This window comes from Alexandromys fortis, unplaced genomic scaffold, assembly GCF_014885135.2.
Source record: "Alexandromys fortis isolate MF-2015 unplaced genomic scaffold, M_Fortis_MF-2015_v1.1 scaffold_87, whole genome shotgun sequence".
Taxonomy (NCBI): Eukaryota; Metazoa; Chordata; class Mammalia; order Rodentia; family Cricetidae; genus Alexandromys; species Alexandromys fortis.
Window position 1 is genome coordinate 6,332,540 of NW_026067971.1, and position 25,331 is coordinate 6,357,870.

The following is a 25,331-nucleotide window of genomic DNA, read 5'->3' on the forward strand; positions in this document are numbered from 1 at the left end:
GACAAAGCTACACAGAACATAAAAACTAGCCTTAGTGCCTGACATCTTGAATTAAAGTATTCTAAAGCACCAATACCCTGAACACTTCACGGCAGTGAATAAAAATCCCAGTGGAGGCTAAGATGCTCCTGGGGGGCAGAAAGCCGGCTCTGTGGTCCAGTGCTCTTGCTGCTCTGAACAAGACTCAGGTTTGATCCCCAGCCCCCACACGGTGGTTCACAACCATTCGTAACTCCGGTTTCAGGGTTCTGCCACCCTCTATTAACCTCCACTGGCATATATAAACACATGCAGGCAAGACATGCAACCATAAAAACAAACCTTTCTTTAAACGGTTTATCTTTAAAAATATGCAAGACAAATAGTTTTAAAATATAATGTTCACCATATAGCCAAGCATTCGACATAGAGCAAGACAAGACCACAGCACACGGCACAGCTTGGGACAAGGAACAGAAAAGGCAACTTGCAATAGAATTCTACTTGCTTTGTTAGCCTATGTTTCTATTTCAAAAACTGTATTAAGCCAGGCACAGTGCCACACTGGTGTGGTCCCAGCCAGGCCAGAGGCTGAGCTGGGAGGGTGCTGAGCCAGCCCAGGGAAATGAGTGAGATTTTCTCCATCAAGTGAGCAGACAACAGGACAGACCCAGACTGAAATCTCATGGAAACTCAACATGACAGACATTTCTAGGAAGAGGTAATCCATACTAACCCAGACTTGGTATACTTTCAGTCAAAAGTAACGGAATGTGATGTAATTCCAAACATTAAATGGCCCTGAATTAAGAGTTTAATAACACAATAGGCAATTTTTTTATATATAACATATTGACCAATGTAGTGTTTCTAGAAAACCAAAGTAACATGGTGAATATAAAAAAATCTAAATAAGCCAGGCGGTGGTGGCGCACGCCTTTAATCCCAGCACTCGGGAGGCAGAGGCAGGCGAATCTCTGTGAGTTTGAGGCCAGCCTGGTCTACAAGAGCTAGTTCCAGGACAGGAACCAAAAAGCTACGAAGAAACCCTGTCTCGAAAAATCAAAAAAAAAAAAAAATCTAAATAAATGAAACAACCTCACGGACTACGTCCCATGATAAAAGATGAGAAGTGCTTCGTGTTTGAGGCATTATACTTCTTTAAGTCTTTTTATTTAGCAATTTTTGGTAAGGAGATATACCATAGAAAGTCATTTCACTGGCGGTGATGTATGTATATACTCTACCCCTTTTTTGGAACTGCTTTAATGTTCTGTACAAATGAAGAAAAGTATCGATGCATATCCTTGGTTGACTGATATTAGCAACTACATGAAATGTCGTGGAACGGGTGCTTGCACACGAGCTACTGCTCGTAAGGGATGCTAATTCTCGAACACAGGAACGAAGCTGCTTGTGGAAGGGTTTGTGAGTCACCACGACCAAGACACCTGCACGGTTTCTCCACTCCTCACAGCACATTTATTTCAGTATTCCATGTCGGTCCTTAGCATGAGCATAGTGTTACACAATTTTCATACATATAATCACATCCAAAACAAGCTCTAAGATTGAAATTGTAAACATTCTCATCATATGTAGAAATATTTTGTGTATTAATAGTTTTGCTAACTGATCAAATCTGGAAGATAATATAAATGAGAAAGTCTATTCTAAATTGTGTAGTGAGCCTTGTTTATTAATTACATTTCTACAATGTTAAATAAAGAGACAACCCTGTCCTGTAAGCATGTCAAACTGTACGTAAAACATTACAAAGAAACAAGTCTGTTAACAAAAGTATGTCTTGCAATAAAGAACATTGGATTTGTAAAATCTACTATGATACAAAGATGGAAAGGGTAATAGCATCTTTGCTGACAAAGTAGGAGGTAGCATGGACGCACCACTTCATTGTCTGAGAAATGCCACTGGAAGAAGACAGCTTCCTCACCGCGGGAGTTTCCAGGACTATGTACATAGTTCTTTTAGAAATACTTGTTTAAACAAATCTCCCTCCAACTTTTTAGTATAAAAAAAAAAAAACACCATTCCATGTGATTAAAAAAAAAACACTTACACACATCCAGACAGATAGTTCTCTGCCCTATCCGGGTGAACAGTCTCAAACTATGAAGTACATGATATTTAATGCCCTAAGTTGAGTAAATTTAGTTAGCAGTTCCTGGTATTATACAAAACACTAAATACATACCAACAAAATATAATATCTTAGTTTTCTATATAAGTGTGGGGAAAAAACAGTCTTGATTCTGGTAACACTGCAGAGAACATAACTGTCAGTAAGTCTGTCTGTGAATTCGTGTGCAACACTTTACAAATGGCTCTCAGATGTAAGACCTTTGAGTAAACTCAGCCAACGAAACTCAGTAACCCTTAAAAACACATTCCACCCTATATAAAATATATATATATAGGCTACTCACTGCCTCAAGTATTCAGATGCTCTGATGTCCTGTAATTCACGTCCCCCACTGTTCCTACTTTAGCATTTATAAATGGATGTGGCTTACAAAAAAAAAATTTTTAAATTTACATCCAATTAAATTTGCTATTGAAAAGGACTCCTGGTTCTATGAAGCTGCTTCTGCCATCAGTACAGAGAATGAGGCTTCTGTAATGGAGGCAGGCTTTCTAAGTAGTGATGTGACTTCCACCATGCCCGCTCCAGTCCGTGGAATATTAGCGTTTACAATGTGTCGTTGTAAGTGCTTAATCCAGTCTTCCTGAACAGACAATGGTCCCCGAAAGACTAGGCCACAAAACCTACAAAAGAAGAAGTGGATAATGGTAGTTCTTTTCATATAACTAATTCTATTTAAAACTAATTCACATAAAGCCCCTAGTGCAGGAAACAAATCTCATCGTATACTACACAGAGCACTTGTTTAATAAATCAAGGGTTCTCAACCCGTGGGTCGCAACCCCTTGACGGTCGGATGGCCCTTTCACAGGGGCCGCCTAAGACTACCCTGTGCATCAGATTTTACATTACAGTTTATAACACTACAATTACAATACTGTCGTTGGGAAGTAGCGATGAAAATAATTGTATGGTGGGGAGGGGGTCAGCACAACATTTAGGTTCTGTTATTAAAGGGCCACAGATTTAGGAAGGTTGAAAACCACTGGTCTGAATTAAGTGGACTCAATTTACACCTTTATTAGCAGGTTTAGTAAATGTCCTTAATTTTTGTAGCGGTTGTAATGTAATATTATCTGAGTGAAAATTAAGTAAATAGGTTTCTTAAAAAACAATCTAGGTGCACCGATATTTCGTCGGCCTCTAAGCTTGTGCACCATGTGCCTAAAGGGTGCAGGGCCCTGAGCCTGGAGTGCCATGCCTGACCCCTGTGGGTGCTGAGAGCAAAGCATGGGTCCCCTGGAAGAGCAGCCAGTGCTCTTAGCTGTTGAGCCACTTCCCCTGCCCCACTAACCTCCTCTATACCATCTAAATTCATCCATGGGAATTACTCCGCAGTGTCTCTCCAGTGCAGAAGGGCACTGCATCCACACATGCATCCATGAAGGAGCACAGAGGGAGGAAAAGAAAATGTGCTTTCAACAAGCAGGAACTTAAAGACAGTAAGAAACAATCCAAACTAAACCGGTCAAATATATAAAGCACAACTAATAGACCACTTCTATAAATTACAGGCATCTGGCTGATATACAAACCCAATCTTACGTGTTGTTGAAGCAAACCTAGGTATATGATGAAATAAGATTCTGCCTCTGCAAAATCCTAATTTATAATGTGTTGTTCAGTATGCCAAAAAATAAAACTGCCAACTAAAATAGTTACTGTGTCTCAAAGAAAACCTAAAGGGACGATGTCTGGCAACGAGACAAATACCTGCATCGGAGAATGTAGACCTCGTCAGCACCATGAGGCAATGTCAGCATCTTCTTCTTGCTTCCAGATCTTGACCTGGACTTCTTTTGCTTACAATCTAAGGCTAAACAAAAGAAGAGAAACACTTAACATTCCTCGTATGTTTAAAGCACACTTATGCAACAGAGAGACAGCGCCACCTATGCCCCATCAGAGAAGTCTGTGCTCCACTTCCCGTGTACAGGGCGCTAACTGCGGGGCCTCGCCCCCACAGCGGCATCTGATCTGCACATGTGCTCTGTGATGCTTTTTCAAAATACAGCTCTCCACGCACACAGAATGGAGGAAATGTGGCTGAAGAACCGGAAACTTAGCAGGTCAATAATAGCAATAATGGGAATCTTTACTTTTGATCACACGTAATTTTAAACATCTTTTTTCCATGAAAATTACAACTTTTTAATGTTAACCGATTAAATTAGCATTTTATTACTAATCGATTAAATAGATCTAGCAAACTGAGCAATGGAATGTCACAGTATAACAGAAAGCTCAATGAAAAGTCAGTTTCTGTGAAATTCAAGAGCAAACATAGCTCAGTTTTCATTTTTTAAACTCAACTTATATTACATGTACAATCATACAAATGTGAATTTTATTAGAAAATAGCTACAAATCTGTTACCTAAGTTCACAGCTGGATTCAATGTTTGATGCCAACTATCCTTTACAGTTTTCATCCTATATTTTCTCCAGTAGTTTATTTTAAAAATGTGATTTAAAAAAATACTTTTTTTAAGGGTAGGCAAATTTTTAGGCTAGTTTTGACATTTTCCATTACTTAATCTTTCCCTTTAATTATTTACTTCAAAGGTATGAGTCAATGGAAGAAGAGATTTTCATCAGTTGAACAGATAGGACACAATGCTCTACAGTCTTTGGGCAGAGCTACAACGTTCCTTTGGACAAAGGAATGATGGGAAATGCGGGTGCTGCTTGTCAATAGCAGGAAGAGAAAGAGTTCATCTCTAGGGGTCCAAGCGTACAGAAGACAGCACCACTCAGATGGCCTTCGTTCTTCTAAGAGAACAGGGCGGGCTGCTCAATGAGCCTGTGAATTGGGCTCTTCAAGAGAACAGGTGTTGCCATCACAACACCGGAGACCACAGTTCGTCATGGCAGCCGAAATGCACACGGCAAACTAAAAACTGTAGGAACCTAAATCTCAGTCACGATTTCCAACTTTTTGCCTCTTATCTACTTAAAAGTAAAATCCAAGACTCATGGTTTTTTTCTATTTATTATTAAAAGGAGACGCCAGTAAGCAAAGAACGATTAGAAGCCAGGCAGTGAAGAATAGCTAATTCAAAGCTAAATAACCCAGATCTAGAAAATTCTTTTAAGATTCTCCTCAGTTATTTGAGATGAGAGTCTGATACTCAGCAGGGACTCAAATGCTCTGGACCAAAAACAAAGCAAAGTCTGGCAATTGAACCACTGGCATCCAGAGGAGGCCACAAAGCAGTCTGGGCAGCGCTCCGCTCTGATGCCACCGCACACTCGTTTCACGCGGTGGCAACCACAGGCTTTGCACTGGCTTTGGTATTCACCAGAGGTCTTCACCAGACCTAGTAGGAATGAGCCAAATATGACACACTTCTTTCCCAGAGCTGCGACAGTCATGTGCACTCAGGAAGTAGAGTTGGGAGAACTTCTAGCTGTCAGCTCCTCCCTTCACCTACGAGACATGTGACGTCTGCCTCTGTAATGTAGGACACAAGGTTTAGCTTTAGCTACAGCCTTTCAAACTTGCCACACTCTATTCACAAGTCCTTGGAGAACGCAGATAAACGACTGCAGGATACAAACAGGATGTAGTATAATGACCCCTGCAAAACATCCAGGACTGCAAACGGTCAAAAGGAAGTCAAGGAATGTGTCGCAAGCTCCCAAACTCAGTTCCTTAGACATGCTATGACACCCGGAAACTGAACAGCCGGCATCTCTAAGATATTTCCTTAAATGAAGAAGAACAAATTTTCTGAATTTTGATACTGTACATACTCTCAGAAGGTGTTTTATGAATGACAATATCTAAGGTTGTAAATGAAGCCATCAAAGTTCAGCACTGATATTTGGAGGTGGCATGACATCAGAACACTGGGCGACCATCACTGTACAGCTGGTAATTTCTGGTAACTAGTTTTCCAAGTCAGGTTACAGATGTTCTTGTGTTAAGAGTCCTTATAAGCTTAAGATTAAGATATTTTAAATCTCACACCCCTGGCAACAAAACCTGAAAGTCTAAAATGTCTTAACATCTTCATTATTTTAAAATTCCTTGGTTCCCAAAAGCATTGTTTAGTAAGTGGAATGAGCACGTTGAGCACACAACCAGCCCTGTAATGCAGGCCACACATTTATAGAACTCTGTAAACAGCCGAGTAATAGGAACACTGCGGCATCAAAGACAACTTACACAGAATGTTCCGTGGAGAGCAGAGGGCAGCACCCAAGCGTGTCTGTCACAGAGCGCTGCTGCTGCTGCAGGAGCAGGAGCACAGAAGCACGCCTGGCCACACAGGCCCTCACAGGCCTGCTCAGACTGCAGAAAATGTGCAGGGAACCAGACTCATCCAGAAGACTGCTTAGAAATCGTTCTAACTCAGGTTATCTGGGTGTATGGAAGACGGACACTTGTTCCTGCAAAGTTCCTCACAAAGACAGTGAACTGAGCTACAAGGACATATACAAAGGTTCGACAACCTAACTTTTAGTAAAACAGCTATGTTTTTACTAAATACGGAAAAAACCCCAAAGACCCTCAGTGTTATGAAAATACAGTCCAAAGCACGAAACAGATGACAACAAGCACGCCATTAGATGACACAGTCCAGAGACAGGCCGCTTTCAGAACAATGATTCCATTTTGTGCACAGAAGAAAAAGAAGTCACTATTGGTACTGACGTAATTATATAAAATCTTTTGTTTTTTCCATTGTTCTGTTCATTGTATACAGTAATTTTTCCAAGAAAATTTTCTTTTCTTCATTATACAAATGACTCCAGAGGACGAGGATTTATTCGGTGTTACCTGAAGCTTCTTTGGCCAAGAAGTACATCGTGGCTAAACTAATGTTCACCACTAACGTTTCAATTGCACTCAGTCATCCCTGTCCAATCTGCTCCTTCTCTGACTGACGACTGGTCTGTCTATGTGTCTCGGTGTGCTGTCTGCTGCTGGAACAGAACACCGTAGACTGGGTGAATGGAAACAAGAGAAGCGATTGGCTCACAGTCCTAGAGACAGGAGTGTGGCATCCACTGTGGCGAGGGCCTTCCTGTTCAACAATAACATGGCAGGCAGATGGGTAGGTGCTCAGAAAACCAAGAGAACACTGGGCAAACTCATTCTTACCATTCCTATGCTAACCAGCCCATTTGTAAAGTACAGCATCAGCCCATTCGTGAGGACAGAGACTTGTAGCTTCTGACCATCTCTTAAGCGTCTGGTCTTCAATAATAAGACAGACATTCTCATTTCAAAAGACAAGAACAAAGAAGAAACTTGTCCTATGTAACTGTAAAAGCTACCAAGAAAAGCACCAAGAAGGCTCTTGTCGGGGCCGCCCTCCCCTACAGCTTTGCGGATCCGGGCAGGGCAGTCTTCTGCTCTTGGTGCTAGTCCTGTGCCTGTACTTGTTACAGGCTTGTGTCACATGCTGGGGGCTCCCACTGCAGGGTCCTAGAGGGCTCTGACTCTCACAGCCCACAGCTGCCCTGGTGGGGACTCACTGTTCAGCCCCCATGGAAGGAAGCCATGCTCCTGCTGTTCCTAGGTTCTGGGGCTTGGAGATTTAACATCACCTGGACACAGCACAGGCTTCCCACTTGTATCTTCTTGAGTGGGTCTGCTAGATCACATGGTCACTTAAGCCAAAGCTGCCACAGTCCCACAAGCCCTCACAGCTGAAACTCTTACACATTTAGGCTTCCTCACTCTGTCTGTCATCAGCCTGACTCGGCCTCACTTTCGTTACAGTAAGCTGCAGCTCCTGGCAACAGTTGTCCTCTCGCAGCTGACAGCAGCTACGGCGAACACTAAGCTACCCAAGGCTCTGCTCACTCCTCCATTCCGTGTTTACACAATTGGGCCCAATTCTTCACAACAATATAACAAGGATGACCTTTACTCTTGTTCCTCATTTTTGTCTGAGCATTAACAGAGCGGCCTTTTCTGTCCACATTTCTACCACTATTCCAATCACAACCACTTAAGGAACCTATAGCTTTCTTCCGATCCCACACCAGAATTACTCAATGTTCTCCACTTAGCAGGGCAAGCCTCTTTTGTAGCACACGCTCCTCCACCGGTCCTGTAGCTCCAAAGGTGGTGTTTCTAACAGTCCTACTTCTTGGCAACAACTTAACTCTCCAAGTAAATACATTCATAATTCTGGAGCCTGGTGAGTGAGGGCCTTTGTGTTGGACTGACTGCATCATAGCACCAGAAGAGGGAGGGGATGGGGAAGCAGAGGAAACTGGACAAGCCATTCTTCCTAGAGAAACCAGCCCTTCAGTAGCTAGCCTCTTCCCTACATGAAGGGTCAGCCTTGACGGCCTGCTCAGGCCATTTTAAAGCTAAAGACCTCTTAAAGCAGCACATCTTATAGTTACAACAGTAATTAAATTTCACACCAAACCGACACATGCTGGGATGGGGTGTGGCTCCTTTTTGGTACATGTTCTTAGCATGCAAAAAACACTGGATTCCAATGCCAGCACCTAATGAGCCAAACCTGGAACCAATTCTGTCAGAGGCTCGCAGGTGGTTCCTAGGAAACTCGCTACAGCGCAGTCTTGCCTCTGCGCTTGCCCAGTGCTTCACAGCTCATCCGCCTGGCCTTGCCTCGCCGGTCTGCCTATCTTAGGACCAGGTGCGCATGTACATGTTTCTGACTCTTGACTCTGTAGTGCCTAGCACAAAGCTTAGACCACAGCAGAACTTGAGGGGATGCTTGCCGAATCAGTGAGGAATCAGCCAGCATCTTTGGGTGTAGCAGGCAAACTGCCCACGCCTTTCCTTGCACAATAGAACAGTTTCTCGGTCCCTTTATAGGTTATGCTAAATGGGCATAAGGCTACATTTCTCCATCTGTTTCACAAGGCAAAAACAACAACCAAATGGCTGGGGGAAGACAAGTCAAGTTAGGCACTAAGGAAGTAATCTCACCATTCACTTTCTTGTCTGAATAATAACACATTACAGCCACAGAAACACACATACTTTTTTTTTATCCCATCTACCTCATAACTGAGGCAAGTTACAGCTAAGAAAATATGGAAAGTGTCTTGTGGACAAGTCAGAATATCCCCTGTGCTCCTTTCGTGTTCATGGGAGTCCATGCATGCAGGGACGTAGGAATCAAACCAGCCTCCTTCCTTCCTAGGTCTGCTCAAAAGGTCACCTGCGATAGGCAAACCACCTGAACGCTGGCCCCCTGTGCCCCTACGGCAGGTCCATCACCTGAACGCTGGCCCCCTGTGCCCCTATGGCAGGCTCCATCACCTGAACGCTGGCCCCCTGTGCCCCTACGGCAGGTCCATCACCTGAACGCTGGCCCCCTGTGCCCCTACGGCAGGCGCTATGCCGTGCACACTGTTCTCCAAGGGCTGCTGTCGCCAAGGACCCACCCAAAACTCATTTCAAAGCCAATCCCGTCGAGAGAATTACCAAGGTTTCTGCCTTTGAGTGAGTTGCTTTGAACAGTTTGAAGGTCAGCACCCTGCTTCTACTCGACAGGACTGAATGACAGTGCCATAGGAGAAAGCACTCCGACAGCATTTTCAGAGCACAGGAGTGACTTTCCCAAAGCTTTAGGAGCCCGTTCAGCACCTGGCGAGTTCACTGGCACTTGTAAGAGTACTATATCACTAAAGCTGAAAACAGGCAAAATACCCATTCATAACATGCAACCTACAATTGCACTCTAAAAATAGATCATTTTAAAAATAAAGTATTTTTTGAAAAGCAGGTACTGACAACGAACTAATGTTGAAAACCTTTTTCTCATTTCTTAATTATTTTATCCCATCTGGTCACTTTAAAAAAGTGGGTCCTTGTTTCTAATTAGACTCATATCTAGACTCCACTAAAATGTTCTCCACTTTAAATCCACTTTCATTTTGGAATTATCCAACAGAAAGACTTCTTGTATATAGCAGAGAATAGCGCCTGCGGACAGCCTATGTAGGGCAGTCTTGGTCTGAATCCCAGCTGTGCTATGAGTAACTCTCCAACTGTGGACAGACGACTCCGGCTACAACAGGAAGGAAGCCTAGACCATGGCACAGGCTGTCCCTATGTGCCATGCTTGGGAGGGCACAGCAGGGATACTGACAGTGACTTCCCACTCTTACGGCCTCCCGTCTTCAGTGTCTACAACTGCATGATCAAAGTGCAGCTGCGTGAGAACTGAGCCCTCACAGCCAAGCTCTGAACAGTAAACTAAAGCCGGCAGTTCTTCTTCTCAGACAGACAGTGCTCCGCCGTCTGCAGATAAAGTCAAGAAATAGAGTGAAGAAGCAGAAGGCACAGCACACAGCGAGGCCATGGACGTAACTTGTAGAACATGAGGAGGGACAAGAAGCTGGGCAAACAACTACTCAGGGAAGCAGAAGAGCAAGAGAACTTAGAAAAGATTAGAAAAAGGATCTTAATAGAAAAAAAGTATATTTTAAGACTTGAGAGAAATGGTAATTGCTAAAGCGGGCAGTTTGAAGGAGTACAAAGCAAAGAGCAAAGCATTTCCAGGGTGTGAGAAGTGCACTACGAGTAGGTTAGCCGACATGCTCACAAGCATCAGTACAGAGATTGCTGGCAAAGCTGGACCAGCCAACCAAACCAGCACAGAAACGTGCGCCCTAACACTTCTATTTGCATCTAGGTTTAGGAACCCTAAATGAAGGTGAGGGGCACTAAAGGGAAAATATTCTTAAGACTTTCCCCCTTGAAGATTCAATCTATACACTAATGAATTATTCTACATATTTGAAATTTCACTGTGAATTCCTTTCCTAATAAAGCATCTTTTCCAAAGTAGAACTATTGTCTTTTTCATGCTTTTTAACCAAAGAGGCGTCTTTATTAAAATCTATTAATAAAAAAATAAATTTGGAAATAAAAAAATAGTATAGTTTTTAAAAGAACAGAATTAATATAGACAAAGTTCACCTCCGGTGGGTTATTTTCTCCTAACCAATCAGCATGAGTCAGATGAAAACTCATCACTTCAGTGCATGTTCAAGCGTTGCTTACCAGGGGGGCTCCAGCTACCGTCTAACATTGGCACCAGAGCACTGCACCAGGCAGACGTGTTGATGTCTGTTCACACATACCTGTGCCCGTCACAAGGGCAGCACTCTTCCTTCGTGCACAAGCGCGGAAGTGGCTGGACAGGCTAACAGCACTTGTAGACGTCGTATTGCAATGCACACATGTTCTAAGCTTCACAGGCACACCTATCCTTCAAAAAAAAACACTATAATCCAGTTCTCACTTCAAAAAGGGAAATTCTCTTAGCTTAATGTGTGTAGAAAAGCACCACAATAAAGATGATTTTTAAAGCGCTCGTTGAGTTGGCTTAGCTTGAATTAAGGAAGGGAGTTAAGGGTTAGCAGTTGGCAGTTAGTATTCAGAGCTGGGCCGTGCTCCTTGGAAAGGTGGAAGGCGGCCTGACCTCTGAGCTCCTCAGGAAACACCCACTGTCACTTTCTGGCAGATGTCTGTGTTACACAGATCATTTCTGAAGCCTACAATAATTCAATCTTGTGATGTGAACAGCACAGATCTGCTGGGAAAGTTCAAAGCTTACAACACAGCAATAGAGAATGACAAAGTCTAGTGGACAAAGTGGTAATCAAAGTGTGGCCACAAAACCGTACAAGGCATGACTAAATTCAGCTTTCCAATGAAGGCTGGAGAGGAGGTGGTAGAACACACCGCTGAACAGCTGTTAGACACAACATTTTATTCAGGGCATTTTATGTTCATTAATCTGAATGCTCAATCAATAATGCCAAGTCAATGATTTGAAGTTTTATGCTAAAATCTTTGTGCTAAATAAATGATCAACAAGCCAATACCACCACAGGAAAGGAAACGTTGAAAAAATAGAAACTCTCAACTTTTCAGACAACCCTCACTTCAGTAGGTGTCCCCAACACTATCATGGCGGTCACAAGAAATTCTGTATCATGGTGAACACAACTAACACGCTCTCTGTGCTTCATCCTTCTTAAAAGGAAAAAACTACGGCCTTTGAAAGACTCTTTACTTGGAATAAAGCAGTTTACTATCCAGAATCCTGCATCAGAGAAAGCATTGTTTCAGGCTATTAATATTCCCCTAAATCAAAATTACAATACAAATATTAGAGATATTTAGTGCTTGCCAAGAGGTGAATCAGAATTACAGTAATTTGATTCTTTACTAATCCATGGGCCAATTTCTATTAGCGAAGACACGTCAACCGGGGCTCACATACACAAATCTTTCAACACTCTTAACCTCAAAACAAATAAACCCAAAACACCCTTCTAGTGTTTGAGTATAAACCAGACACATCCTTTCCCAATACATTCGAAATATCCCTTCAACAGAAACTTGGCACACCAGCACTGACAGAGGCACCTGCTCTGCTGCAGAAAAACACAACTGTAAAATCCAAAGGCCACGCAAATTTTGTTCATATTGACTACAGTTCTCAAAAGTCACACCATCCCATAATACAGTGAGCTTCCGAGAGGAGACGCTTGTTTGGGTTAATGGCATCGGGCACCAGTCCTTTGGTCTAAGAAGTTGTTCTGGACTGCCTTGCCTAAGCAGCAGACACCAGCAGCTCAGTTCTGAAAACAGCCCTCTGCAGCACTGGCAGAGGCGTGCCAGGTCTTCCCTTTCAACAGTGCAGTGCTGATACACGTCAGCCTCCCATATTACAGCAGCGCCGCTTTTCCCAGGTCAGCTGGTCTGGTGTAGGGGTGTGTGTGCATGTGCATGTGTGGGGGTGCATTTTGCTTTGTTTCTCGACTTACATTCAGACCAAGACATGAGGCAGAGACTCAGTGCTGCCAGGCATCCACCTCGGCCACAGCAGAATAACAAGTGTGCGCTGCGAATGTGCAAACGGAAGATGCCCAGAGGCTCCAGCTCACAAAGCCCTCAACTGTGTTCAAATAACAGTCACAAGCGTCCTCTTACCTGAGTGCACAGTCAAGTCCATTTTTTGTGGTTGATACATCAACGGACTGTCGTCGTTTAGTGGAAGAACACATTTCTGAACAAATCTCTTCCTTGCCGTCTGGTTATGAATCTTCTGAGGAGAAAGAGCAGAATTCCTTTCGTCCCCCATCCTTTTGTTTCTAAGAAGTTCTATCAGTGTAAGAGACTGGTTCTTTCTTCCACTGGGCAGTTCGGGTTTTGTTTCGTCACATTCGTTTAGGAAACTCAGGCGCTCTTCCTCTGAAGCAGACACTGACAGAGCCTCTGTCTTTAGGCCGTTGCGGTATTCGCCGAGAGGCAGAACATCCTGAGACAGGAAGTCGTCCCCTGACGTGAGTTTCTGAGCTACGAAGGGTCTGGGAATGACACGGCGATTGTTCAGGGCCTTTAAGATCTTCTCGTACTTCTCTTCGTTCTGCATCATCTCGTTCAGAACACAGATCGGAGACTTGTGAGCATCCCACTTGGTTTTCCCAAGTCTTTTCAGATGGCCTCTGACATGATTTGATAACCCAATCTTTGTGTCAAACCAACCACCACAGAGCTGACAAGTGTGTTCAGAAGTAGTCTCAGCCTTCTCTACAGCTAAAAGAGACGGTTAAGAGTGGCGTCAGGCTCTTTCACAAATCCCCACCAATGAATTAACTCTGAAATATGGAATTCTGGGATTTCTAAGGACCAAACTCAAACACAATTTTCAACTCCTCCGAATCTCAACAGATTTATTAGGCCCCAACTGTCTGCACATGTGAACTTACCTTTTCTAACACGCTTCACGGGCGTCCCTGCGCCCGCTCTTTTGAAATGCTGCATTTTGTCGCTTGTGGCTATTTGTTCTGGCGATACGACATGGCGGGCTTCATAGCTCAATCCTGCTCTATGAAGATGCCCTCGGACGTGATTTGACAGCCCAACACCAGTTTCAAATGTGGCTGGGCAGTAAGGACACGACTTCTTCTCAAGGGACAGATCAGTCCAGTGAAAAACGGAGCCATGCTTTGACAAAGGTGTTTCTGCATTTTCCAAAGGCTGAGGGTCATGTATCTCACGCAAAAAGCTGTCAGTACCACCATCTTCATAATACTCAAAATAAAAGCCCTCGTCCTGATTGTAACTGAGGGCAGCACTGTCCTCAGGACCTTGGCTTTCCATCTTGCTTTTAAATAGAGGCAGTAAGTTTACATGTTCTTGACTAAGACCACTGTAGGTTTCTTCTTCCACGGCCTGTGCAGTATAGTCACCAAGCTCAACATTATCCCAGGAACTGTCATCTTCTGTCTCGTAACTGTCTTTCTTTTCAGCAGAATTAAGCTTTTGCAAAACGACAACAGTCATTTTATGCAGAAAGTCAGGATAGCTATCCAAGTCTTCTCCACCAGAACTGTCCTTCCTGGAAGCCTTACCTACTCTTTTGACAGCCACACGCCTGTGATCTGGTCTTTTGGTATCTGGGCAATGAGGGTCTGAAATAAAATTATTATGAGAATTATTTGATGATGAAAACCGATGTAAAGAGTTTAATGAATTAACCTCTTTTTTGAAAGGAAGTGGGTATGATTCACCTGATTTTTTGATCATCCTGTAGTTTTCATACTTGTGTCTATATAAATAACTGTTTGCCTTGGCATTAGACTTTTCTTTTGCTACTTGATGGAGATACTTTGGCTTTTGGTCAGTGCTGCTTTTAACCGTAACATCCTTGTGGGGAGAGCTGTTTGGATTGCACGCGTTTGCACCAGACTGGGCAATACTTTTCCGGGCTTTTTGTATTCGATGTGGCCGCTTATGAAATTTTGAAAAATGACTTGATTGTGAGCTTGATGCAAATGTCCGTTTGACGTCTTGTTTTAGAGCAGAGTTCTTTGGAAACGTGGCTGACTGTTGTCTTACTAATGGCTTAGTGCAATTGAGATCTACAGACTCCTCAAGGACGTCATTTTTTCTTTTGTCAAGTCCAAGAGGATTACCAAATGAGTCGACACATGACGGGGAATGCAAACACTCCATGTGCTTTTTCAGAATACTTCTGGCTGAAGTAGTAAAGGGGCACATTTTACACAGGTACGTAGCTGGTTTTCTGGATGAACCTGTAACAGAGTCTTTGATCAAAGTCTTTTTCTGTGTTTTCCTCTGAGTTGCATCTGAACTGACGACAGGACATTTCACTGCGGCTCCGTGGGCGATGCCCCGATGGCACTCCAGTTCGTTCTCCGTGACCGCCATGAAGTTACACTCCTCACAGCAATAGTACCTTTTGTCCTTCTCATGGGTCTTAGCGTGCTGCACGAACGTCTTAGGGCAATTGGTACCAAACACACACTGAGGGCACTGCAATCGTGCGTTTCGTCCTTCATCTTGAAGTTCTTTCAATTCCCGGATTTCTTCCATCAGCTTCTGTCTCCTCTCCTGGTGAATGATCATATGCTTCAGCAGTGAATTGCGGTCCCGAAACGTCCGTCCACATTCTCTACAAGCATAGGGTCTCGGGACGTTGAGGTGGCGGAAGTGACTGTTGCCGTCTAGATGGTACATCATATGCCTGTGGAGGTGCTTTTTCTCCCTGAAGTTCACATTGCACTTTGTGCAGGGGTAGAAGGATGGCTCCTCAGCACTGAGGGTGGCAGGTGACTCACAATCACGCGCTTCACATTTCTTTTTCAAGGTATCTGATATAAAAGTGCGAGTATGAACAGGTGAGCTATCTTCTCCACATTTATCTGAGTTATAAACTAGATGCTGGAAAGTGTCCACTGACTCCAGGTCATCAGCAGATTCAGACTTCACTTTTGATAAAGCATATTTCTGTGTGTCTGTTGCTTGTACCTCCTCATTTTGCCCTACAAAGTCAACCTGTAGCATCTTTGACTTTGACTCACTGGAACAGTCCTCTGTGTAGCGAGTGATTCTGCTGACGTCCATTTTCCGCTTTCTCTTCTTCTCTACACCTGCCACTTTAGGATGGACCGGGGCTTTATCCACCGCTTCTTCATTCGTCATAAGAAACTGAATAAACTCTTTCTGGGGATCCCAGTTTGTATCATTTTCTGGCCTAAATCCATCTGTACCTGAGGAAATCCCTGCCAATGCACCGGCACAATCATCTTTTGCCAATGCCTCTTCACTACCCTCCCCCACCTCTACTTGGTTTAGTAAAGTGCTCTCTGACTTCACACTATTCCCTACTGAACTCGGAACATCACAGCCAACTAAAGCAGAGGTAGGTAGTTTTTTAATGGAATGGGCTGTATTCTTAGTATGTGCTACATCTGATAACAAAAACACAACTTGGTGCTGACTTGGTTTTTGTGGTGCAGACAGCTGAAGATCAGCTGCCACCTTCAAAGCTGAACAAGATTCTGTTGCTGGCTGATCCACAGGCTGCCCAGTGGTTAAAGAGACACTACCGTCATTCATACTGGAAGTCTTTGTTACAGAGGAGTGTGAAACTGGTCCATTACTTGCTCCTGTAGGCAAGGTCAAGTTTTCACTAGAGGCAGCAGGAGCGCCGGCAGGAATAAACAAAGCAGACTGGCCTCCACTTAAGGCTTTTTCTGATTTATCTTCCGGCGATTCTTCAGACAGAGTCAATGAGTTGTTTCTCTGAAATGATGTCTGACAGTCTTTTGGTTTATGAACTCCACTGTCTTTCTCTGAGATAAAACTGCTGTCATCTTGGAGTTCTTCTTTAGCACCATGAATATCGGTGTTTATCTTCAAATCATCCATATTGTTGGCAAGATCATTTAACACATTTAGTCTAGAAAATGGAAAACAAAAATTTAGATTTGCATGGAAGACAAGCTAGTGGCATGAATGGAGAGCTGGACGTGCACATTCTCACTGGCTTTTCTTTATATTGAAGACACTGATAATTTTCTAGGAATCAAAAGCATTTCAAAGAAAACGGAACCACTTTAAAAACTTTTCAAAGCAAACGTTGTTGTTCGAGCTCTCTAGAAATTCTGTGCTCCACACACAGACCACCTAGGGGAATGCAGCACACACTCACACACAACATCAATGAATGCATACACGCTGAAAAAGTTTTAAAAATCATGCATAAATTCATAATAAAAAGAATTCTCTGGCTTGAACAGACTCACTAAGGACAGTTTCTCACACAATAGAACTGGAGTTATCAACTGTTGTAAAGAACTGTCTTGTCACCTGGCAACGCATTCCTGGAGCAAAGTAACAATTATTACACAGTAAATAACTTTATTTAGGTCAAATATATTATTTGCAATCAATATAAATGGCTTACCTATGTATAAAATAGTAATTTTTACTTCTAAAAAACTTAAAATTGTTTTGCTATAAAGAAAGTGTTCTGTCAAAATTCTACCAACTAGAAAACTACTTTATTCCTAAGATTCTAGTCATTCTTTATTCAAGTTATCATTAATTATAAGTTACTAATGTTAAAATTAATCAAGTTTTATGCTAAAATTTCATTCAGTGAGATCTCAAATTTGAGGCATTCCCTAAAAGCAAAGCAGTTACAGCATTTATAATCTGACAAATTGCAGAGACCTAAAGCTTTGTTACAATGACTCGTCATAAATACTTAGTTATTTCATTCATAATGCGGACTGACATGGCAGAGTGCTTTTGATCATACGCTGAATTGTTCTAAGAACGAACAGAGTTTGAGAGGAAGGAAGTGGCTGTGAGTCGATCACATGCGCCCATCTACTCCCCACGTCACAGGGCTCTGAGGAGTGGACACACTGTACGGCAAGGACACAACCTGGCCACCAACATGTTTCACAGAACTACATGGCAAAGGTGCAAGGCGGAGTTTGTTAAATAAAGGACTAAGTGTTGAGTAAGTAGAAATGCAATTGTAAAATCAAAACTGAAACAAAAATAGCTTTTTCCTATGAAACCTAGACATACAATTTCAATACAAGTCCTATCACGGCTCTGGATCTGGAGTCGGCTACCACGGCAGAGCCGGGAGCACGGCTCACGCAGGCGCTACCTCTCACTCAGCACCAGCTATGCGCCCGGCACAACTGCAGTTCTGACACACGGCAAACAAGACAGACTTCGTTTTGATTTGCAGATAAAAATAAATCCTTCACAATATCTTTGCAGTATTTAAAACTGGACAGTGAACAATACTATTTTAAGTCAGCAGGGCTCTAAAATTCAATCAGAAACTAAGACATTTTACGTAACTCAGTTGGAGTGTAAATTTCATGCTTTATAGAACATTAACTCCAGCACAAGAATAAAATCTGTAATAACTGTCTCATTTCATAACTTACAAAACATTATTCTTTCGACAAAATATTTAATACATCAAAGATTACAAACAAATATCATAAAAGATCTCTTTGGCATTATTTATACCAACAATCATTATTCCTTCTCTCACACATTTTAGAATTCTGCTTTGAAACTGGCAAACTTCCACAGTAATAAAAATAGACTTCCAATAAGATCATATTCAATGATATCACCCCAAAATGGTGCTAATGCAGCACCCAGCAGGAGGCCGCAGCACAACCCAGAAGTTAAAACGGCAGCACATAAACACGTGCGGGGAAGGGAGTGGGGCTGGCGCTGTCCTCGTGCCCATTCCTGGTGCTTCTTGCTGAGATCAGGACGGAAGGAAAAGCCTCACTATTAACTACCGCCTCATAAATCTGTGGAGGATGACAGTTCTTAACCAGCCTGGAAGACACTCTGTGTTTCTATTTGGTGTAACCACAAAAGTAGACAAATATATGCTCAGTCAGTCTGAAGCCTGTATTAGCTTTTCTCAACAGGAAGCAGCGTCGCTAACGAAGTGGTGAATTCAGTGTTAATGAGTGGTACAGCCTTCCCCGTTCTGTGCCCACCCATCTGCTGTGGTGTTAGAGGTGACGGATGGAGCAGCCGCTTTCCATTTAAAGCAGCCTCACTGGTGCCCCCTGCACAGCAGGGGAACAAACCACGAGGATGCCATGTCCTTTCGGAGGCTGCATCCTTGTTACCAAAATGGCTTAATAAGAGCCTCTAACTTCATATTTGGAAGATACCAAACCAAAGACGTATGAAAAGTACATGTGTAAAACATAACTGGTCCACACAACATAGCTAGTTTAAAAAGAGAGAGAGAGAGAACTGAATTACACTGCTAAAACCTTTACCAGTCAGTGTTTCCTTATGCAAACATAGTGAAATGTGGCAAATAGTTGTGTTTATGAACAACTAACATTTGCCTAGTTGATCCTCACACTCTAGTCTGACTATAAAATGCTCAAGTATTTTACACGACTTCAGGGCACAGCGAGCAGCACTGCCTCGGCCCCACAGGTCATCTGCAGGAGTGACGTCATTTCCTTGGCTTCCCGGAGGACTGCGGTCACCTAGCTGAGAAAGTACTGGGCTATAAACCAAGCCTGCACTTTTCCAGACAGTTCTCCAGCACCTCTATATGGACACACGCAGATGCGCCGCCGCAGCAGTTTGTCACTGGAACACGGAAGAAACCAATCTGGAGATAAGCCATATTTATTCAATTTAAGGAAGTTAATCAGTGCTAGAGACAGCTCAGTGGGTAAGAGCACCGATTGCTCTTCCAGAGGACCTGAGTTCAAGTCCCAGCACCCACAGAGCAGCTAATACCTGTCAGTGTCCAGTTCCAGGGGATCCAACACCCTCACACAGAGAAACATGCAAACAAAAACCAATTCATTAAAAAGTCATATATATAATTACATAACTATACATAATATATTATAGTATATATTATAAGATATATGTAATATATAACATATTAACAATAAAAATAAAGGAAGGTAACATTTAAAACATACTATAATGGTATAATATTTAAAAGATTTCAATGTATAAGAAAACTTGAATTTGATTAAATCAAAGTACACCTTAAGATTCTTTAAAATAATGTTTAGATGGCACTATTAAAATCCTTCTATAATCATAGAATCACAGACTCTTCCTCTTAACTGAATTTAAGCATGTTCTTTAAACAATGCTCCCCTTACAGCTCCCCTTACAGCTGCAAATGGGGATTAGAACCTCCATGAAGGCGTTCCGGCCGGCGTCTAGAGCATAATGAGCTCTGCAGCGGCACCGCCTCCAGTTACACTGCGAGCGGGAGCAGTGCAGAGGTCAGAGCTGTCTTCAGGATGACAGATCATCACTTATGTGCCTCCAGCTAGGCTTATTGTCTCAGAAATCTCAAACATCAGTATTTTTGCAAACTATCAGCACTTGCTATAACACCCTCGCTACACTCCATCTTGAGGTTACTCCAGAAGAAACGAGGTGATAATTGCATATTAACATAATTATTCTGTAATCCCTCTGAGCAAGCTTCCTAGGTCACTCAGTGATTCAGATTAGATACAACCTTCCTGTCATCAGATCTATGCTGTCCACTTTCTGTTCATGAATAATTCTTTTTAGATAAAAATTAGCTTAATTTCATTCTCTTATGTACATTATTAATTGTATTTATTGCAAGTAGGTTAACATTCTGTGGTTACTTTTTACATAATGCCAACCTTTGTCATATAGCATAATTTCACATAAAATGTAGTATAATTCTGCCCTCATTCTAACTTAGTTCATTAGTAATTGTACTACACGGCTATAAATAAATTATAATGCTGCCCACTAGCTGAGCTCCAGCCAGGCCTTCTCAAACCCTATGTTCATTTATATTAGCCCTCGAATACATGACAACTTCAGCCAGCAATCTATGAGACTGGGTCCAGAAGAGAAGACCATTCACAAACTGTCATCTTAACTACAAAATAAATCCCAATTAACTATATTTAAATCACATAGTAGTTAAGTCTATAAGTGCTACACACAATGTAACAACATACAAACCTAATTCTCACCCAGATTCTACTAAAGACAAAGTATAATACATATATTACAAAGTATATCACAGAGACAAAGTGTATTACATATCACCCAGGTAGTATCTGAATGTGGGTGTCACACTGAATGGAAATACTATAAAAAGTGAATAACACTTATACAAACAGAGGTTAACACTAACCACAATGCTATATAACAACAAAGAGGCAAGTTAATATGTTTAGCCTCACAACCCACTCGGTTTATAATCTACACTACCTGCCAAAAACACCAAAGAACAGAACCCAAGGTTGAAGATCAGAAAGACAATTTCTAAGGTCCTCTCTTACATGTACAACACAATTTAATTTAATTACATTACTAAACTGCAACACTATCTGGAAATAGAATGAAAATTTAACTACTGGACTCCAAACATTCTAATTTCACAGTTACTTGGAATAATCTTTTAATAAGCACTTGTAACATGTTGACACAATGACCCTGGGTTCTAGGTGACTAACACATTGAAACTACAGAGCTATCTCTTAGCACAAAATCTTTCAAGAATCCTAAGATCAAATGGCAAAGACACAAAGAGAACTACAAAACTATGATTGGGCACAGGCATGAAACTAAAGCAAATCATGTAAAAAGGTAAATTTGTAGTCTTTGTTTTGTTAGGAACAGCCCAAGGCCCAATTTAGTGCATGTTTCTCTGTGTGTGTGCTGTGTTGCGCATGGCACAGATGTGCAGGTCAAAGATGGCGTACAAGAGTTATTTCTCTCTTTCCACCATGTGGGCTTGGGGGGAAGGAACTCAGATCTTCAAGTTGATAGCAGACACCTTGACTCTGAGCCGTATCAGCAGCTCTCTTTTCCTCATCTAAGAACTGAGACTCATGAGGATTATATGTCGCTATCTGAGGAAATGTGCATCTGGTTCTGCAAATGTGACCAGACCCAGTTAGGGAGCTCACAGACCCCAGGCCCCTGAACTCACTGTTATTATTCTGCTAAACAGACATAGTATCAGGCTGTCCTCTAAAATTGATCTCTGTACTCAGAGATTAGAGCAGCTCTCCAAGTAGATGGGGCTGGCAGAGAAGCTCGCAACTGCTCAGAGTGTAAGAATCAGCGTCTGTGAGCTCAGCCACAGACAGAACACCCACGTCATCACCACCACTTAACATCGCCACGAGTCAGGGAGAGAGGACCACTGCACTCATGCACTGCCTGCACGAGACCTGTACAGAGACAAGCGAGTCAGCACTTACTTACACTGAAGCATCTTGACAGATGGCGGCTTCTGTGAGAAGAGTCAATTCTCTTTAAATAGGTGGGCCCTGGCAGGTGGATCATGGTAAATGAATGACCTCACACTCTTAAACCAGATTCAGTGGGGATGGATCTAGGAGTTATGAGGAGGAGGAGAGTATTATGATCAAAATACCTCTCTGGCAGAAATGTTCTCATCTCAGCTGGTCTTCAATTCATACAAAACTGCAAAGTAGCTGGGTGGTGGTGGCACACGCCTTTAATCCCAGCACTTGGGAGGCAGAGGCAGGCGGATCTCTGTGAGTTTGAGGCCAGCCTGGTCTACAAGAGCTAGTTCCAGGACAGGCACCAAAAACTACAGAGAAACCCTGTCTCGAAAATCAAAAAAAAAAAAAAAAAAAAAAACCTGCAAAGTACCCTGAATAGTAAAAGTAGTATAAAAAGACGAGTGAGGTGCTTCCTAATTTCAACCTACTATAAAATTATAGTAGCAAGTAGCAGAAAGGCAGGTGTATAGGCCGATGGGATGTATTTCAGAGTCCCCCAATCAATCAATCATCTACGGCAAGCCAACTGTCAACACTGTCAACACGGTATAAAGATTACTCCACAGGGAAAGAACTGTCTTTTGAACCAGGTCAGAAATCAGAAATTAAAACAAAAACAATCAACAATCTGAAAACCCCAGTACTCAGAAGGTAGAAGCAGGTGGATCTCTTTGAGTCCAAGGCCAGCCTGGTATACAGTGAGTGAGCTTTAGGCCAACAGGGCAGTACAGTAAGACCCTATCTCTAAAAACAAACAAACAAACAAAAAACAAACAAATAAACAAAAAAAAACAAAAAAAAAGTTCAATGTGTAAAGGTTCCAGAAGACGGCATGAAATATGGATTCTTTGGCATCAAAATCATGGAGACGACAACAATATGGACTTTATCAAAATAAAAGATCTGTGCAGGGCACCCATCTGTAGTCCCACACTCACAAGGCAGAGGCAGGCCTGAGATGTCTGAATTTGAGGCTAGCTTGGTCTACAGAGTGAGTTCCAAAACAGCCAAGGCCAGGGAGAAGAGCCTTGTCTTGAAAATGAATGGATGAATGACTGAATGGCCTGTATATCAAACAGTGTTATCTAAATGTTTTAGATAAATACTAAATATTCAATCATGACATAGAAACAGGTCAACAAGAAAGATAACCAACAACCTGGTCAAATTGTCTTTAAAGAAGATCTACAAATAGGCAAACCTCAATGGAAAAATGTTTCACTTTATGGTCACTAACGAAATAAAAATCAAAGCCTCAAAAAGATAATTCTTCATACCCATAAGATCCTTAGCTTTCACGGCGCACTAGCAACAGCCAGCACAGACTCTCAAACACTGACGATAAGAAAGTGAAGCGCCCATCTGCAGATAGCAAGCTTGGCAGTTCAGAAAGGACTAAATAGACCCATGCAATCCAGTTCAACACCCAGATAATACATTCAGCAAAAACGAAAACTTACCTCCAAAGACATTACGTTTTTCAATGCTGGCAACCGAACCCGGAGCTTAATACATATTAGGCAAATACCATATGGTGAACTAGATAACATCCCCAGCCTCTTGTCTTTACTCAGTGAGAAAAGGGACCCACAGAGTTGCCTAGGCTGGCCCTCAGCTCACTTGGCAGTCCAGAAGCCCTTTAACTTATAATCCTCATGTTCTAGCTTCCAAAGTAGCAAGTATGGCGAGTTGTACCACCCACCAGACCTGGCTCCCAGAGCAACTTCTATTGAAACATTTACAGATGGGTTGTCCACAGGCCGGCGAGATCCTAGTATTTCCTTGATGACTAAACATATCAAGTTAAAACAGGACCACAATGCAAATGCTGAGTAAGGAGGGAGGAATAGAAATGCTAGGAAAGTCTTTTAGATCCTTGCGTTCTCTAAAAACATTAAAACATTAAAGTAATTTAATTAAATAAAACCTTACAGAGAAGAATGCATTTGTAATCCTCAAGGGTAAGTTTCAAAAGTGTGCTTTGAGGACCACTGGGGATTGCAAGGCTCTGTAGAGAGTCCTCAAAATTAAAGCAATTTTCATACTAACACCTTCCTTGCCTTTTCCACTCTCACTCTCTCCTAAGTGTCTAAGGGAATTTCACAAAGGCTGTATGACTTGTGATAACCCAACATAGTAAAATAAAAAGCAGGTATAAGAATACATAAAGCTTCAATTAAGACATTTAAAAGATTTTTCAAAATGTAAAACAATGCTACTCTTCTTACTAAATTACAATCTAGAAAGTATATTTTATAAAACTGCACCATTTATGCTAATGTGTTTCAAAATACTATCTTAAAAGAAAGAAAGAAGAATGTGGTTTCTGCTCACATTCTAATACAACAGCCATCAGTTTCAACCACGCGGGGACACCTTGGCTGTCGCACTGGGTGAGCACAGTGCGGACAGCTAAGCCCCCTAAGCATTTTTCAAGACACAAACACCTTATGATATCTGGCCTGAAATGTCAACTGTACTGAGGTGCAGAAACACCAACACAATCTCATAAACCAACCAGAGCTTAAAGAGACCTAAGAACAAATAATCTGAGCCTCACTGATTTAAACAAATAAAAATGACATTCATAAACACTGAACAACTTAATACCATATCATGAAGACACGGATTCTACCTCACAGGAGTGAATACATTCAGTTTTTATAAAACTGACAATGTAACCAAACATTTATGCAAGTGCAAAGAGCAAGAGAAGAGGGCAACACACTCGTCTGTGAAAGCTCTGTGATGTAGCACTGGTACCAGGATAAACTGATCCACATGTGTATGTATGGTCACCTTACGTATGACAACGTGACACATTATCAGTGCAGTCTTGTACACACATAAAACGTATAATCATATCAAAAGGTGACATGGTATGTAAAAATCAGTTCTGGCCAAATAATAAAGCTGCTAAGACAGTTTCTCAACCAACTGCTAATGGCATTGGCTAGATGACCCCCCCATGTGTTGCAGGTGCTTAGCATTTGGTAGACTAGCTCCTGGGTGGCATCCCTAGCCCAGTGCACGGGAGCCGAAGAACTCAGCCATTCAGCTGCAGAAAT

General features: G+C 42.2%; 1 protein-coding gene across 27 annotated transcripts in view; it reads right to left on the reverse strand.

Moving 5' to 3' along the window:
* Positions 1-1,438: 1,438 nt before the first annotated feature.
* The window catches only part of Znf644 (zinc finger protein 644), a 56,452-nt gene continuing 32,559 nt past the window's right edge, over positions 1,439-25,331 (reverse strand). For 13 of the 27 annotated variants that reach the window (XM_050155678.1, XM_050155675.1, XM_050155685.1 and 10 more), the window contains 4 exons: positions 13,873-16,871; positions 13,094-13,699; positions 3,857-3,959; positions 1,439-2,766 (listed from right to left, as the gene is read on the reverse strand). In XM_050155678.1, coding sequence (XP_050011635.1) covers positions 2,574-2,766; positions 3,857-3,959; positions 13,094-13,699; positions 13,873-16,871 — 3,901 coding nt within the window. In that variant the 3' untranslated portion in view covers positions 1,439-2,573. Of the gene's footprint in view, positions 2,767-3,856; positions 3,960-13,093; positions 13,700-13,872; positions 16,872-22,215; positions 22,350-25,331 lie in introns of those variants that run through there. The other 14 variants (XM_050155698.1, XM_050155697.1, XM_050155700.1 and 11 more) reach the window with 7 other exon arrangements.